Source organism: Sinocyclocheilus rhinocerous, unplaced genomic scaffold (assembly GCF_001515625.1).
Source record: "Sinocyclocheilus rhinocerous isolate Xijiao unplaced genomic scaffold, SAMN03320098_v1.1 scaffold2161, whole genome shotgun sequence".
Classification (NCBI taxonomy): domain Eukaryota; kingdom Metazoa; phylum Chordata; class Actinopteri; order Cypriniformes; family Cyprinidae; genus Sinocyclocheilus; species Sinocyclocheilus rhinocerous.
Window position 1 is genome coordinate 34,674 of NW_015648277.1, and position 16,398 is coordinate 51,071.

A 16,398-nucleotide genomic window follows, 5' to 3' on the forward strand; every position below is an offset into this window, starting at 1 on the left:
AAATAAGTCGTTTCCAAAGAGCATTGCGCACTTAACGTAAAAGTTCTCAAAGGGAAACACAGTCGAAACCACAGCCACCTGATTTCAACTTTACACGAATGTGTCATAGGCAGATCCTCTCAATGTTATTCATTCATTCATTTTTTTTGTTTTAAGGTATCATGTACATCCAGCCTGTCATTGTTTAAAAATAAACAACGATAGGGCGATAACATTATGACTGGCTCTGGCTGTCATGCCCCATGAAATGTTGATTTGATTTGTAATAAATCATTATCTTGTAGATTAGCGCTTATAGATTCTGCTGGCCTAGCAACAACCCAGCTAACAGGAGACGTTCTCAGAACGTTGGTTAACATTCTGTCAAGGTTCTCCAAGGTGATCATTCTTTCAGTAACGTTAATAGAATGTTCATTCAAAGTTAAATATAAACTGGTCTTATATAAAGTTACGCAAAGTTTATATATGTATTATTTACATTGTTTATAGAATGCATTTGAAACATTTTAGTTGGACATTCGTGGTCGTCAAAAGTAACACTTCCATAATGTCTGTAAAATAATAAAATAGAACGCTCCCATAACCAAGACATACTGGACATTTTGAAAGTTCAGAGAACATTTCATAATTTAATGGTAACGTTAGCAAGAAGTTCTTAGAACATATTTATTTTAGTTGTCGAACACTGCAACATACTTATGATTTAATATTTAATTAAAAAAAGATTAATTTATCAATCTGCAATGAAACATAAAAATTGTGCCAGTATGGCAATGGTGGAACATCCCATTTAGAGATCAAAAATATTTGACCTAGCAAAGCCACAACTGACCAATCAGAATCAATCGTTCCAGAGCCATTAAATACAGAAAAACTTCCAGAATCGTAGTGACCTAAATACATTTTTCAGTAATGACTAATGAAAACCAAACCTGATTATGATTGACATTTTCCTTTGGAACACTTTAAAAAGAAATATCTCAGTGCAGATGAAATTCTAAAGGCCCTTACATTTCAATCTTACAGTTGATTTCTTATCCTAAGTTAAGACGGGGCAGTGAAAGCTGTTTTGAACAGATTTACAAAACGAGGGCAGTGTTTGGACGCATTTATGTGTGTGTGTGTGTGTGTGTGTGTGTGTGTGTGTGGTTTATTTGAGAGAGTTCCATTTATACCTGAAGCTCTCTAATCCCTTGTGTCTGCCTGGGAAAAGAGAGTAATATCACATCTAAAACACAGCTTTGCTCAAATCAGGGTGGTGTTTTGAGAACCCAACTCTCACAGAGGCTGTGTCTAATACTGCATCTGCTGAGAAAAGCTGCATAATCCATACTGCACATTCATGGCAGTCCATGAATTGTTTTAAACAATAATAATTATCCTTATTATGTAGGCTGTCTAATGTGCTCAAAAGGCAACCAGCAAGGTTTTAGGTCAGTCTGTGGATTTCAGCTGCTGTGGAAGCTCAGTTAAAACACACGTGTCATCCTCTAAGCTCATAAAGAGGAATTAGAAAGGCCTGTCAGCAGACATCCACAACCTACAGTTCACCAATAGTCTCACTGAGGGCTATTAATAAACTCATATGGACAGACTGTTGCTCCCTTTAAGGCTGTATTTAACCTCATCCGTTTCTGCATTGACCCAATTTCAGTTTTAATGTAGTGCGTTTTACTGGCCCGACAACAACAAAGTGCATTTGTTTTGCCAGGGAGACTGTATATATCGGTGCTAAATAAAATGATTAAAAATATCAATAATACAAATTAAACAAAACAGAGTGCAGCATAATAAAATAAACGTGAACGTACTAAACATTAAAATAAATGAAAGCAGCCTCAGTAGTTAAATGACTGACTTAAAATGATAATGAGACTAAACATCTATAGACCCTTTCAACTGAAATTTCTTCATTCTTCCAGGTGTCCAACCCACTGATTTACAGCCCTTTAAGATGGTGACATTGCGGCAAAAGAGTCAAATTCATTGCTAATTTGCAATTACCGCTCTTGGCATCAGCGCATGGTGGCAGAAATTAATGAACAATTAATGGGCCTAAATGAGACAATAGAGATGCTCATTGATCTTTATGCACTGTATAAGTGATTACACTTCAGCTGTAAGTCACGCATAACTATGACTCACTTACCAAAAGCACACATACACACTCAAAAGTGCTCCAAAATGTATGCCAGAAATTCAATTAAGTGTTAAAATACCAAATATCTTCCCTTGTCCTTTCTTTCTCCGTTCGTGTACGCGTGTTTGTGAGAGTGATTTAATGAAGCTGTGTGGTTGGGTTGGTTTAACCTAATTTGAGTAACTCCTGTTCTCTTGGCTTAAAATTCCCCATGCACCATCATAGTTGGCTGTTTTCTGCTGTCTGCTTTCTTGATAAAGAGTCCCACATTATCTTTTGAGTACAGAGCAAGTGACGTACAGAATAAACAACTAACTTTTATGACGGGTTGCTCAGTCAAGGCCATTAAATTGCAGCCGTTGGCTGTGCTACACAAAGACCCAAATACAGTTCAGTTACAACTGACAGAAGCTTGTTTTGACGCTGAAACATGTTAAACTGTATAACTCCCTGACACTTATACAACAGCTCATAAACACGACGCCAAATTTCACTCTTTGACAAATAAAAATCCAGGAACAGAAGGTAGGAGGGGAAGAACTGATCGGTAAACGTTGGGTCAGAATGCGGTACGGCTTTGATTAATAGCAGATAGTTTAATGGGAATTGAGGGAAATGTGCGTCACGCTGGGCTCTGCCAACCCCATAATTACAGCAATATAAAAGAGCAGAGGGATCGTATGCTGCAGTGCCATGCCCAAGTGCCCAGTCTGACAGAGCACACCACGCCATTAAACACTGCATTACAGATACCTCGCTGAGGTGTATTCAGCTCTCACTACAGGACAAGGGTGATTTAAAAGCCATTTTATGACATCTGACCAAGTCAGAAATAAAATCTGCCAGCGGTGTGTATTGTATGGGTGTGATGCAAGTTAAATCATCTCTTTTTGCTGCACTGCTGTTCAGTTTGTATATGATAGATACCATGTCAGCTGCAGGTTAAGAAGAGGTGGGTGGCAATGATGTAAACTAAAGCTGGCATCCCATGGAGCATTATTTAAAACTTTGGATTTGGCCTCTAGCCGCCCTGTTTTGTGATCTCAAAAAGTACCTGAAATTCTCACTTTTCTATTAATATTAAATGAACTCACTCTGTAAGGCGAGCCAGGAGTTTCCAGTTGGCATCTAATTTAGACAGAATTTGGATGTTCTGGTACCATTATACGTAATATATTTCAGACATCTTAAATTCCCTAATGATATTATTTTCCAGTTAAAAGCACTTAAAGACTGCTGTAATCTCATTAAGTAAATGGAAAAATAAATCAAGGAAAATGTTATTATGGAAAATTCACATTTAGAACAGGAAAAAAAAATATGGAGAGGAGGAATTATTTTGATTTCAAGTTTTAAAATGTATGCTCAAAAGTTATTGTGATCATGTTCATTGAGACAGCAGTTAGGCACAGACACATTTTGGCATGAAGATAAATACTGTCATTTTTAACAGATGGACCCCTTGAGACTGTCGATGCACATGAGAAAGTTCGTATTCACTGAAGGCTAATACAGCCACTGTTGATGTTTAGAGGCTGTGTCAATCTGTTGATGCCCCACTGATGCTGTCTGTATCCCGATGAGCAAAACTTTGAGGGAAGATGCCGATATTTCCAGCAACGTGTCCTTCTAACCACTCATCATTCACTGCAAAATGGAAAAAATACTTGTCTTACCCCATCACTTGTGTGTAACATTAATAACAAAATTTATAACAAAAAGATACCCCTGTGTTTATGTACCTTCACTCAGAATGTCAATTGTGTCGCCTTCACTGAATTCCAAATCCTCTGGGCCTTGTGCATTGTAGTCATACAGTGCCACCATCTGATAGAGAATGGCCCTGTTGGCCAGAGGTTCCTCGTTCTTGGGACAAGATGGAAAAAACAGGTTGCCAAAATATAAAAAATTGCATAATTGATTCATAATAGATCAAAGTTCATGGAGTTTAATAAAAGGGTAAAGCATTTATAGGTTGATTTCCTCAAATGGTGTAAACACTGTGACTGTACAAGCACTAGCTAAATCACTGGCAGACATTTTTGGCAAGATAAGCTAACTAAACTAGAATTTAGCAATTCTGTTTGGTGACAGTAGTGGTACAAAAATTATATTAAAGGGATAGTAGACCCAAAAATGAACATTTTGTCATCATTTTCTCACCCTCGTGTCATTGCAAACCTGTATGAGTTTCTTTCTTATGTTGAACATAAAAGAAGATATTTTGAAGAATGCTGGTAATCAAACAGTCGACGGTCCCCATTGACTTCCATAGTATTTCTTTCCCTACTATAAAAGTCAATGGTGACCAACAACTGTTTGGTACTTCAAAATTCTTCATAATATCTTCTTTTGTGTTCAACACAAGAAAGAAACTTATACAGATTTGGAACGACATAAGGGTGAGTAAATGATGACAATTTTCATTTTTGGGTGAACTATTCCTTTAAGTCACCGATAGCTGTCAGTCAAAAATGGCAATTAGTTTACCTGACACCAAATTTGGGCACGTCCGTATTCAGCCACACCCTCCAGGCTATCCAGTCTATCATCACCATTTAGTGGTGTTAGTGCTCTGGTGCCATTCCTTCTGTGTCTGTGAGAGGAAGTAGTAGTGTGTGTTAGAGATGGTGTGGGGGTTTGTACAATGAAAAAATGTGACCAGACTTCTAACATACTTTAAAGCTGGGAATTTATGGCAACTAAAAGCGGGTCAAGCAGACTGCAGGTCTGCGATATTACCTGAGGCGAATGTTCATTTCAGGCTGTCCTAATTTCTCAGCGATTTTGTCTTGCAGATCCCGGAAAGAAGTTTCTAAAGGCACTCTCAGTGCCATGGTGTATGTATAGTGCACCTTGACTATGACTGATCCAGACTCCTGAGGTGAAGTTTGGGCCTGAGAAATTGGGGTGGGGGGGTGGGGGGGGGTGGTACATCTGAGGTTACAGCGGAGACAACTGAGAGCTACATATGATCAGTTCACTGGAAGTGTAAGCCAAGTGAATATGAAGTTACAATACAAGAACTTGAAAAATGAAAGTATTTCCCCACAATTTCAAATACCCCTTTTCCCCATTACAAAGTTCTATCATTCGCACAAGGTATTTGCATATTCAGATATAAATTTTGTCACAAGGTAATCTGCCAGACAGTGGCCTCAAATAGTCCCCTTTTCAAATTTTTATCAGCTTTCTTTTGCTCCCTTGGGTGTTTTTCTGACTGAATCAGGCCAAATCAAAGGCCTGCTGCCTCAACACTCCACTCCACTTCATGTCTGAGTCACAAAACTCATTCAAAAGATCTCATCTCACAAAAGATCAACCATGACGGCCACTGCATTAATCATGCTCTGCTTCTATTTCCATCTACAGTACATGATACTGTCAGAAATGCTGGCTTTCAGGCTTGACAAATTGGACAGGGAGATAAAAACGAATTTGCAGAAATATATTAGATACAAGCACAGAGGATGCAACCAAATATGTTAATAGACCTGGGGCCTTATTTATCAACAGTGGGTATAAAAGTTTCCATATTTTGTCCTTATATTTACACACATTCCTACATATAAGGATAAGTTGGTAGATCCCACACTTTGCGTGAAACTGTTCTTACGCACACAGCTGTGCATACGCACTGTTGATAAATAAGGGGCCTGGTCTTTCAAACCATGTTGAAAGACCACAGATCTGTTCCCTTTAATTCAATGAACAAATCATTTTAATAATTTAAGTTTATTGTTTAAAAGACACGTAATATTCCGTAATATAATTGATTATTGAACAAAACTTGAACTGAATTGAGCTGAATAATGACGCTATTCTAAAAGCTTTTACACTTAATACTGTGCAGTTGCTTTGAAACAATCTCAACTGTATTAAGGGCTATATAAAGGTAAATTGACTTAAAGCTTTTAATTAATAGTGAAAAATCCTGGCAAAAACTGATTGTGTGGGTAAAATAAAACGTTGGAGTTTCCATTCTAAAGGGATCACTGCTTTGTCCTGCCACAAGGTCAGCATTCTTTCATCATTTTCAAGAGTGTTTCGTTAGTTACTCACCTGCTGTGTAGGGACGCGGGTGGAGTTGCCGGTTGTAGGAGGAGTTGTGTGGGTAGCACCGGCATAGGAGGGGTGCCGCTCTACAGGAGAGAGGATGAAACTTACATTCTTCAGAATACCAGTACAGTCATTTTTGCTTTTTTATTTTTAGGACAGTTAAAGGAGAGACAGGAAATGCACATAAATGGCACATAAGTGCATCACGCAACATGCTGGAGCATGTGCTGTATTTAAACAATGCCAGTGCACTTTTAATAATGACATCTATCAAATATCATAAAAGAGAAAGTTTAGAGATGATATTACCTTTCATTTTTTATGATAATATATATTTATTAAATAAAAGAAAACACACACACACACACAACAACAACAACTTTAGTCATTAACAAACAGTTTCAGTGTGAATGCGTCTGTTTTATCTGAATTATTTTCTGTACCTAATGAACGTTGAGATGGAGCATGTGGTCGATTTGGGGGTTTTAGGGCTGGTGGATGTGGGATGCCATTGGCGAGTTCCTTAACATATAATATAATAATATTAATTATTTTATTAATTAATTCTTTATATAATTCTTAATATATAATAAATATAAAGAGAAAATCACTAAATATGGTTTAATTCAGATATTGAACATCAGAGGCTAAAGAATAAGGTCACTGCTAATACAGTATGCCAAGCAAGGAAATGTAGATCCCTTTTTTGCTCAATTAATCATCACATATCTGGCAGAAGTGGTAACAAGAGGCTATAAACTTTTAAACCTTTTTTATTTTCATGATTGCTTTTCTTTTCCTTACAACGATACTAAAAGTAACAGTGTGCGGCGGCAAAGCGCAGTCTTTGCCAAATCTCTGTGGTTTGCAAAGTGTGTAAGCACATTTTTAGACTAGAATTAAAAAGCTTTTAAAGCTGTCTGCATTCATAAAGCTCAACATACTGAATAAGAGAAAAGCTAGGTAAGACTTGGCAAATAACAAGACACTATTAAAAACCATAAAGAACACTCTGTGGGAAATGAAAGAGGTCATATAAGGAAGTTAAAAAACAAACAAACAAAAGGACACTTACAATTCGCTTGTTTTTACCCTTGTTTTTCTTGCCCATCGGTTCAAGCAGGAAATTGGGAACCAGACCTCTCTGATATTTTTAAAGTTAAAAAAGAGAAATATCCCAGTCATTATTCTATATTCTGTCAAATGTTTAATATCATTTCACATTGATGATGCCACTTCAACTGCTTTTGCGAATGTCAGAAAAATAATTAGAAAGCGAGACTATAAAGTCGAAAAACATTCAATGTGCCTCCAAATCAAAACAAATCCTCTGTAACAGTCCATCATATTCTAGACAGAAAGAATATCCCACCTTTCCATCATAAATGACGACTGCCAGTCCGTCCTTGTCATCATCACTGTACAAAAACACTTCTGCTCCTGCAGGCACCGTGAGCTCCCCTGCCCCTTTTGCCACATATGCACTCTTCATTATCAAGTAACGAGAGTCCCTATGCAGGAATAACATATTCAGCTTAATTAGAAATACTTTTTTGTGCTTAAATTTGGCATAAAATTAGTACAATATATTATGTCTGTGTATTAAGCTGGTCTTTATATTTTCTGTATATTGAATACTTACTGGCCATCTTCTACCTTTGGCTCATAGTACCCTGGTTTCTGCAGTGACATACATAATCAGTACAGTCTAGTTAGAAACCAAAAAAATGGTGAAAAAAGCAGGACAACATTTGACAGGTGTAGTATCACAGGTAGTAACTGTACCTGTGGTCTGAGAGGATCAAAACCTCTGAAGTCATCATTTGGAATCAAAGAAGTGATGACCTGAGAGAAGAAGTTTCATTTCAGTAAAAATTTCTCAAGTAATAGTGTGCATAGTGTTTATGTGTTTAAAATTATTTTTGGTATATAATGACATGCATCTGCAGGTTTGATTTTAAGTTATTAAATACATATATTTCTACATTTTCAACAGGGGGGGAGTATAATTTTTTGTAAGTAAGTATAATTTTTACTTACAAAAAGTAAAAATTATTGGAGTCAAAAAGGTTGAGCCACTGACTTAGAGCATGTTATTTGAATCATGAAACGTTTGCATTTTTAATGTACATGCCATTCCAAAGTGTTTGTTTGTAATATTTGACTTTGGGCACATTTAGGTTTGTCCAGTTTTCAATTGTATCACTTCTTTTGTGTTTGAATGTCATATACTTCACTATTATTGAATTCTGCATCTTATACTGTAGTTAATTTCCAAACAGCTTTTAAAGCAACTGTACAGTGTGAAGATGCGAGTCACCTTAGCTTCACCCAAGAAGTTCCTCGGTTTAAGCTGGTCTACCTCTTGTTTCCTGGGACGGAACACTTCACCCTCAGGAACCAAGAGAGGCTCCAAAACCTCTCTCCTCTGGGAATAAAATGAACATTTCATGATTACGATGTTCAGTTGTCATCTTAAAACACAGACTGCTGAAATCATCACAGTCTACTGCATTCAGTAATACATTATCAGTAAAAGAGCAATCATAATGTAGCGGGGGATCTCTTGCACTATGAGAGGGAAAAAAAACTTTTCAGTGTCCTCTTAGCATTTTCTTAATAAAATGATCACATAGGTCTTACAGAAATAGCCTCTAGAGCTATGTCTAGCAAGTTGCTCCGGCCCGCTCCTCTCTCCTGTGAGGCCGCTGTCAAAATTTCCCTGGCTTTGTCCCATTGCTGCAGTCTAGAGTGGACGGCTGCTGCATTATAAAGGACCTATGAGTGAAAAAAACCCACACAAGTTGTACACACTGTTCATTACATCATATCAATAGGACAATAAAAGATTATACACTATTGTTGGGGTCAATTTTATTATTATTTTTCTGACATAAATTTGTACTTTTATTCAGCAAGGATGCATAAAATCTATCAAAAGAGACAGTAAATACATTTATAATGTTATAAAATATTTTTATTTTACTCTGTTCATTGAAAAATCCTTTAAAATGTTCTGGTTTTTGGTGTCCACCAAAATATTAAGCATCACAACTGTTTTTAACTGTGATAATACTTAATGTTTCTTGAGCAGCAAATCAGCATATTAGAATGATTTCTGAAGGATCATGGAACACTAACCAGTTATTTTAAATTTTAAATTGTAATAGCATTTCACAATATTACTGATTTCACCGTATATTTTATCAAATTAATGCAGCCTTGTGTGTGTGTGTGTATATATATATATATATATATATATATATACACACACACACACACATATATATATATACACCTAAAGTAACATTATATTTTTTACCGCGCTCTTGGGAAACTGTAAAGTAATTCATTTCCTTGAACAGGACCCTCCATTCCATCATCTCAATTACTCAATTACTCTACCAGGAAATCACATAAACCATACCTATAGTACATATTCCTCAGGTCTAACAATGGACTAGTGGTGCAAATTTAGCTCTTTGGCTCTGTGAAACTTTTACAAAGCAAAGGTTTCTATTTTTCAGCTAACAGGCATTTGAGGAATAGAAAGGTTGTTTCATCTTTTCAGGCTAACCTGACAACTGAGGAATGCTGGACATGTCTTATCGTCTTTCACGCTGGCATTTGACATTACATAACCATGGAGCTTTTTCACTCAGCCCTCAAAGAGGCCTTGTGATGGATATCCGAGCAGGTGAACTCCACCAACGTTCATGTTTAATGGCTACAGAGAAATTGTCAACAATTTCCCACCTCTCAATAAAATGTTAACAAAAAAAAAGTGCAATAAATTCAAACAATCATACTTTTATATATGGTTTTGTTTTAACTTTTTTTGCACATATAGAGAAAAATATGCTTATGTTCTGACCTGCCAGCTGTACATTTTATAGCGAAGACCCAGCTGTTTGTAGTCAATAACAGGGTTTTCCCTCATGAATTTCTGAGCCCATATACAATCAGCCAATGCCTCTTCCAGCCTGGTGTTAGGAAAAAAGTGACACAGACAGAAAGGGAAAGAGAATGAGACAGGGAGAGAGCAAGAGAACAAAGAGGCAGTGTCAGATCAAAGTGAATCAGCTGTCCAGAACATCAACTTTAAACAAAAAAGGTCAATGTTTAAGATGTTTGTGTTGCGTCACGCTGTAGCGTACTAGACAGACTAGTCTGCTCATTCATAGAGAGCTACAGTATCCTCACCTATTTGCCATCATATGAACGGCAGACCTCTGAAAAAATCCCACAGCAAGACATGAATCCTTTGCGATTACCTGGTCGAGAGCCTAAAAGGCATCATTTGACATCGTCAAAGACATCTCAAAAGACATCTCAATTTTATCTAACAAATACATAACAATTACAGTTTATATTTCCAGATTCTGACTAAATTATTAACTAAGCAAAGGGTAGCAAGGGGGGGGGACAGTGTAAAAAACATAAAAAAATAAATAAAATTTATTTAAAATAATTTGTGGGGAAAATGCAAATATAGCATAAAAAAATCTAAAATACATTTGAAAAAAATCAAGATATTTAATTAACCTCCTCAACAACTTTTAAAAAAGAAACATAAGTCTGATTTCTAAATCTGGAAACGAAATAATAAATACATTTGATTAAAATAAAAAGTATTAAGATAAACTGATATGACAACATTAGAGTTAGAATACTATTGTAAGTAGAAAAAAGTAATAGTGTAATAACAAAAACTAAATATTTTCCAAATGATATTCTATACATTTATAATAATCATTTTCACAGTGCAAATTAGGACTTCATACATTCAAACACACAGCTGCCTTTTAAATTTTAGGATGGCACTAGGATGATCATATTTTGTGGCATCTGTGGCATCTAAAAGCCTCAAAAACCCTAAAACTGAACCATAGCTCTCAAAAATAATTTAACAACCAAAGACAATGATAACTGTATTGAATTATTGCTACAGATATCCTACATTTCTACCATGTCTTACACATGTAATTGCAAAATGTATGATTGTACCTTGATGGCCGAGTCCACCTGACCCAGGGCAATGTGTGTCGAAGCAACCACAAACATAGTACGACAGTTGTGTTCTGTGATCTGGTTGAGTTTAGTGAGAGCACCCTGCCAGTCCCGGCTGTCTATTGCTCTCACGGCCTCATCCCACAGCTTGATCAACTCTATGTACAGCATGGCCCTCTAGAACAAAATAAAAAATAATCAACTGATATTTTAGAATCACTATATACCAAGATGTACTGAGAAAACACCATATTTTGGTCTCTAATAACACTAAGAACAAAAAGAGTGAATGTGACAGCTGCCCGCAAATACAGATCTTGTAAGAAAATAAAACCATAAAAGCAAAATCTAATACTACAGTAGTACAATGACCGACACTTACCACTACTCAGAAACTGACAGAGATAAGTCAGGAACTTGAACTGCTTTCTAGAAGTGATCAATCATGAATATGAGCGTGGCTCCTGAACAGGTGTAAGCCAGAGTTCTTAGTGAACTCACAGGGAAGTGATTTTTGTAGTGTGACACACAGCTGTGGTTCCTCCCACTTGCCATGCCTTCAGGAAGTCCCACATTCCCAGGAGAGAGAGACAGAGACTTGTAGAGCAGCAGGTAGGGCACGTACACAATGGCTCAATTAAACAAAAAGGTGTTGCATAAGGAAATTGAAGAAAGACAACGTGCACACTTACACAATAACATATACAGCACACTAAGGACAGAAACTATAAAGGTTGTCTGGCCAAGAGTTATACTACCAGGAAGCACTTAGTCATCACCTGACTTTTATTTTAATAGGGAAACAGTAAAGAAAAAAACTGGAGGGAGGAAATCCCAGCATTGCTATATGTCTATTTTTACATAGCAAGTTTACAGCTTTAGATTTCTCACAAATAAGGTTATAATTCAATTTAATTTCACAGTATCTTAAAAACAAACAAACAAAAAAAGGAAATGGAGATACATTGTTCTGTTTTGACACATTTGTAGCACATTTGTCCACATGTAGATATATTAAGATATATGTGAACACCATAATAAACCGAGATACAAGTGCAATATCCAGGAGTGCAAATCTACTCTAATTCAACCTTCAAAGTTATCTATATGTACAGCAGATGGCGCTACAGATGTTTGGTAAACAATCCATCAAGGGCTCCTCCGCTCTACGGTATTTATAAATAAAAAAAGCTACAAACATCCAGAGGTGTAAAGAGTACCTAAAAACCATACTTGAGTATAAGTACAGATACCTTACAGTGAAAATTACTCCACTACACGTTACAAGTCACCAATTCCAAAACAACTTAACCTCAAAATTACAAAACAAAAAAAAAACACACAAAAAAACCAATATCTTTCAAAAAGGTCTCTTCAGTATAATGGATAAATAAAATAATGGTAAGTAACATGTAGTGAAGTAGAGAGTAAAAGTTGCTAATATCTTTGATACTCAGTACAACTACAAAGTACCCGAAAAGATACTCAAGTACAGTAACTAATTACATTTACTCCAATACTTTACACCTCTGCAAACATCTATGGTTTGTAGTCTAAAACCCAGAAGACAATTAATTTTTTTTAAATGTACATTACTTGTATATCTAAAAATACATTTTTATGTATTATGTAAAATGTAAAATGTTTTTATGTATTCATGTACAGTACTACATTTCGTTTCGAAGCCGTGTTCTCCTTCTCATTCTCGTTTATTGGCCATTGACTCCTTACAAGTAAGCTGAGAGTTAGCTGCCTAACAATGTCTAGCCCTCTGGGTAAAAACAGGGCAAGCTGGTAGTAGTGGTGTTTCCTTCGTGAAAGAATCGGGGTCTGTGAATGAAACTTTAAAAAAAATTATTAAAAAATTAATGCTGACAATGTGAATGATCCAAAGACTCGCTCATAATAACCAATAACACACAAAACAAAAGACACTTGTCGCCACCTTCTGGTAAGTAACGATGTAAACTTCACAAATTGTCACTGGTCATTATTGAACAACTCTGATGTCTATTATGGATCACGTTTGCAGTTTCCACTTCTCATGCTCATAACAGATATCAAATTTAGATCATATTTTTTCGCATTGTGAAGAATTAGTGCAGCCTTTTTGGAGAGAGAGCTGGTTACAGTCCAGGGAGGTTGAGCTCCCACTACGACAGTGAAAATAATTTTGGTATTTTCTTGGAAAACAAAGATTTAGATTTGTTTTTCCTTGAGGTCTTTTGAAAAAAAGTGAAGATGTTTTCTGTCTAAGCCCAACTTTTTCCAGTGGTACATCGTAGAAATTACAAGGAAACCTTTAAGTTATTAGTATTATTTAATAATAACAATAATAAATAAATAAATAAATAAATAAATAAATAAATAAATAAATAAATAAATAAATAAATAAATAAATAAATAAATAAATAAATAAATAAATAAATAAATAAATAAATAAATAAATAAATAAATAAAAATAAAAAAACAAAATAAAATAAAATTAAATAAATAAATAAATGAATAAATAATAACAGTCAAATTTCAAGTCATTAAGACTTTTACTTTGAAATGGTTCCTTGACTTTTATTCTGAAACTATTGGGTAAATTATTGTTAAACTGCGAAGCTGCTATGTTCATTGCTTTAGACAACCTTTAACATAATAACGGTGTAAATCACGCACCGTACTCTTGACCCAACAGAGATAAGCGCTCGTCTGTAACGTTTATAGACGACTCGTAAACAATGACACAGGTCACATGACAGCTGACATAATCACATGACTGTCAATAGCTCTGTGATGATTTCATGAAAGTTTGCTAGATTTCAGGCTTGATGTATGGGGTCTCTGTGAGAATGGCTGCACATAGGCTTTCCCTCGGATTCATGTTGCTGATCTTCGGTGGAAAAACTGAGACACGTTTATCTGTGGCAAGTTCTGTTCTTCAGTTTTCCTATATTTGCCTGTTGATTTATGACATTTTATTGCTAACGAAGTGTTTCAGTTGTTTTCTTACTAATCTATCTCTCTGTTCGTATTTCAAATTGTTCTTTTGTCCTCTTTGGAATGTTTTTGAATTTTCCTCTTTGGGACGTTTTATTTTTTAGAAGGAAAAGCTCAATAATGAGGTCATCCCATCTCACAGAGACCTTGCTCCTGATTTCAAGGAAAAGTATTTTAAACAAATTTTAGACCACTTCAATTACAACAGCCTTGGCAATGGCACATATGATCAGCGCTACCTTATTACAGGTGATAATCTACCACACTGTCATCTGTTAGAACTTTTATTATCTTTTTAAATCATATCCATACTGAGTGAGTGCATTGTGTGTTTATTGTAGATCAGTACTGGAAGAAAGGCAATGGACCTATTTTCTTCTACACTGGCAATGAAGGGGACATATGGGAGTTTGCACGGAATACAGGGTTCATCACAGAGCTGGCAGCAGTGCAGGGAGCCCTGGTGATATTTGCTGAGCATGTAAGATTTTCATGTAACTGTTGAATCATATGATCATGGAGGAAGTTAGACAAGTTGGGACAGTTCACTCAGTCTTTGATGTCAGGTTTATGCAGTCATACAGTCTATAACTGTCCACTAATCTTAAGCTTTGCTTTAAACTCTAGAGGTACTATGGAAAATCTCTTCCATTTGGGAAGGATTCATTTAATATCCCTGAGGTGGGGCTGTTGACGGTGGAGCAGGCCCTGGCTGACTATGCGGTCGTGATCACAGAGCTGAAGAAGGAACTGGGAGCTCAGAAATGTCCCGTAATCGTCTTTGGTGGAAGGTGGGTTCTCAGTGATCTTTTTATTTTGTTGAGAAACTTATCTTCTGACAGACATACTGTGTATATATACAGATATATATCCATACTGGTTACATAATATTATTTTATTATTATGAAGCTAAACAAATATTATAATAATAACAATAATAAAAAAAAAAAATTGGCAGTCAAAAGTTTGAAATGACTCGCATTTGTAATGTTTTTTTAAGTCTTTGTCTCACCAAGGCTGCATTTATTTGATAAAAAAAATAGTAAAATTGTGAAATATTACTACAATTTAACATTTTGACATTTTCTGTTTAATATGTTTTAAAATGTAAAATCCTGTGATGGCAAAGCTAAATTTTCAGCAGCCATTACTCCAGTTTTCAATGTCACATGATCTTTAAAAAAATCATTGTAATATTCTCATTTGCTGCTTAGTTTTTATTGGTGCCGAACTATTAATAATGGTTATTTGGTTCTGTTGGAAAAAGTTTTTTCTGCTTAATATTTATGTGGACACCATGATACATTCTTTGAATACAAAGTTCAAAAGAACAGCATTTATATGAAATGGAAATCTATTGTGACATTAAATATTTTTTACTCTTACTTTTGGATCAATGTAATAATAAACTAGATGTGGATCTTTGATAAATAAACTATTTTCTTTTTGTATTATTATTACTTTTCCCAAAACTATTCAACAATGGCGTACCATGGTTTCCACAAAAATAAAAAAATAAGCAAAAACTGTTTTCAACATTGATAAGAAATGTTCCTTGAGCAATAACTGATTTCTGAAGGATCATGTGACACTGAATACTGGAGTAGTGGCTGCTGAAAATTCAGTTTTACCATCACAGGTATATATATATATATATATATATATATATATATATATATATATATATATATATATACACACACACATATATACACACATATATACATATATATATATATCTGTATGTATGTATGTATGTATGTATGTATATATATATATATACATATTTAACAAATCAGGGGGCCTAACCATTGGTAAACTAGTAACTAGTGTATGTGAGGTCCTTCTTTCTGTGTGTTTGCTGCAGGTCAGTGGTCAGCTCAGAGCGTCAGCAACGAACAACGAAACAAGATCCTCAACAGCAAACTCTTCATGCTGGACATGCTCTACTCGCAGAACAAAAAACCCTCGGAGGAAGACGAGGACGAAGACGAGCTGGCCGAGGACAAAGAGCGAGATGCAAAAGAAAAGGCTGAGGATTCATCTCAGGACGCGACGCCACGGGAAGGGAACGCCGCTAAGAGTGAAGGAGACAAGAAAGTGGAGAACCAGAGCAACGTGCGGGCGTTCGCAGAGCGCTTCGGTGACATAGTGAAGGGTCTCACCTCTCCACCAATAGAAACGCAGGAACCTCCTCCTCC

General features: G+C 35.8%; 2 protein-coding genes across 4 annotated transcripts in view; one reads left to right on the forward strand and one right to left on the reverse strand.

Annotated features, from left to right (window-relative positions):
* Positions 1-3,469: 3,469 nt before the first annotated feature.
* LOC107709691 (NADPH oxidase activator 1-like) overlaps positions 3,470-16,398 on the reverse strand; it is a 17,599-nt gene continuing 4,670 nt past the window's right edge. Inside the window, exons 1-16 of one of the 3 annotated variants that reach the window (XM_016514276.1) lie at positions 11,610-11,766; positions 11,207-11,386; positions 10,403-10,485; positions 10,074-10,182; positions 8,843-8,977; positions 8,520-8,627; positions 7,985-8,044; positions 7,842-7,879; positions 7,572-7,710; positions 7,275-7,343; positions 6,643-6,721; positions 6,203-6,282; positions 4,883-5,037; positions 4,631-4,736; positions 3,883-4,006; positions 3,470-3,787 (exon numbers count right to left, since the gene is read on the reverse strand). In XM_016514276.1, the coding sequence (XP_016369762.1) occupies positions 3,681-3,787; positions 3,883-4,006; positions 4,631-4,736; positions 4,883-5,037; positions 6,203-6,282; positions 6,643-6,721; positions 7,275-7,343; positions 7,572-7,710; positions 7,842-7,879; positions 7,985-8,044; positions 8,520-8,627; positions 8,843-8,977; positions 10,074-10,182; positions 10,403-10,485; positions 11,207-11,380 (1,566 nt within the window). In that variant the 5' untranslated portion in view covers positions 11,381-11,386; positions 11,610-11,766 and the 3' untranslated portion in view covers positions 3,470-3,680. Of the gene's footprint in view, positions 3,788-3,882; positions 4,007-4,630; positions 4,737-4,882; positions 5,038-6,202; positions 6,283-6,642; positions 6,722-7,274; positions 7,344-7,571; positions 7,711-7,841; positions 7,880-7,984; positions 8,045-8,519; positions 8,628-8,842; positions 8,978-10,073; positions 10,183-10,402; positions 10,486-11,206; positions 11,387-11,591; positions 11,767-16,398 lie in introns of those variants that run through there. The other 2 variants (XM_016514275.1, XM_016514274.1) reach the window with 2 other exon arrangements.
* LOC107709692 (dipeptidyl peptidase 2-like) overlaps positions 13,823-16,398 on the forward strand; it is a 9,019-nt gene continuing 6,443 nt past the window's right edge. The window contains exons 1-4 of the mRNA XM_016514277.1: positions 13,823-14,124; positions 14,302-14,446; positions 14,539-14,678; positions 14,825-14,988. Of these exons, the coding sequence (XP_016369763.1) occupies positions 14,029-14,124; positions 14,302-14,446; positions 14,539-14,678; positions 14,825-14,988 (545 nt within the window). The 5' untranslated portion in view covers positions 13,823-14,028. The remainder of the gene's footprint in view (positions 14,125-14,301; positions 14,447-14,538; positions 14,679-14,824; positions 14,989-16,398) is intronic.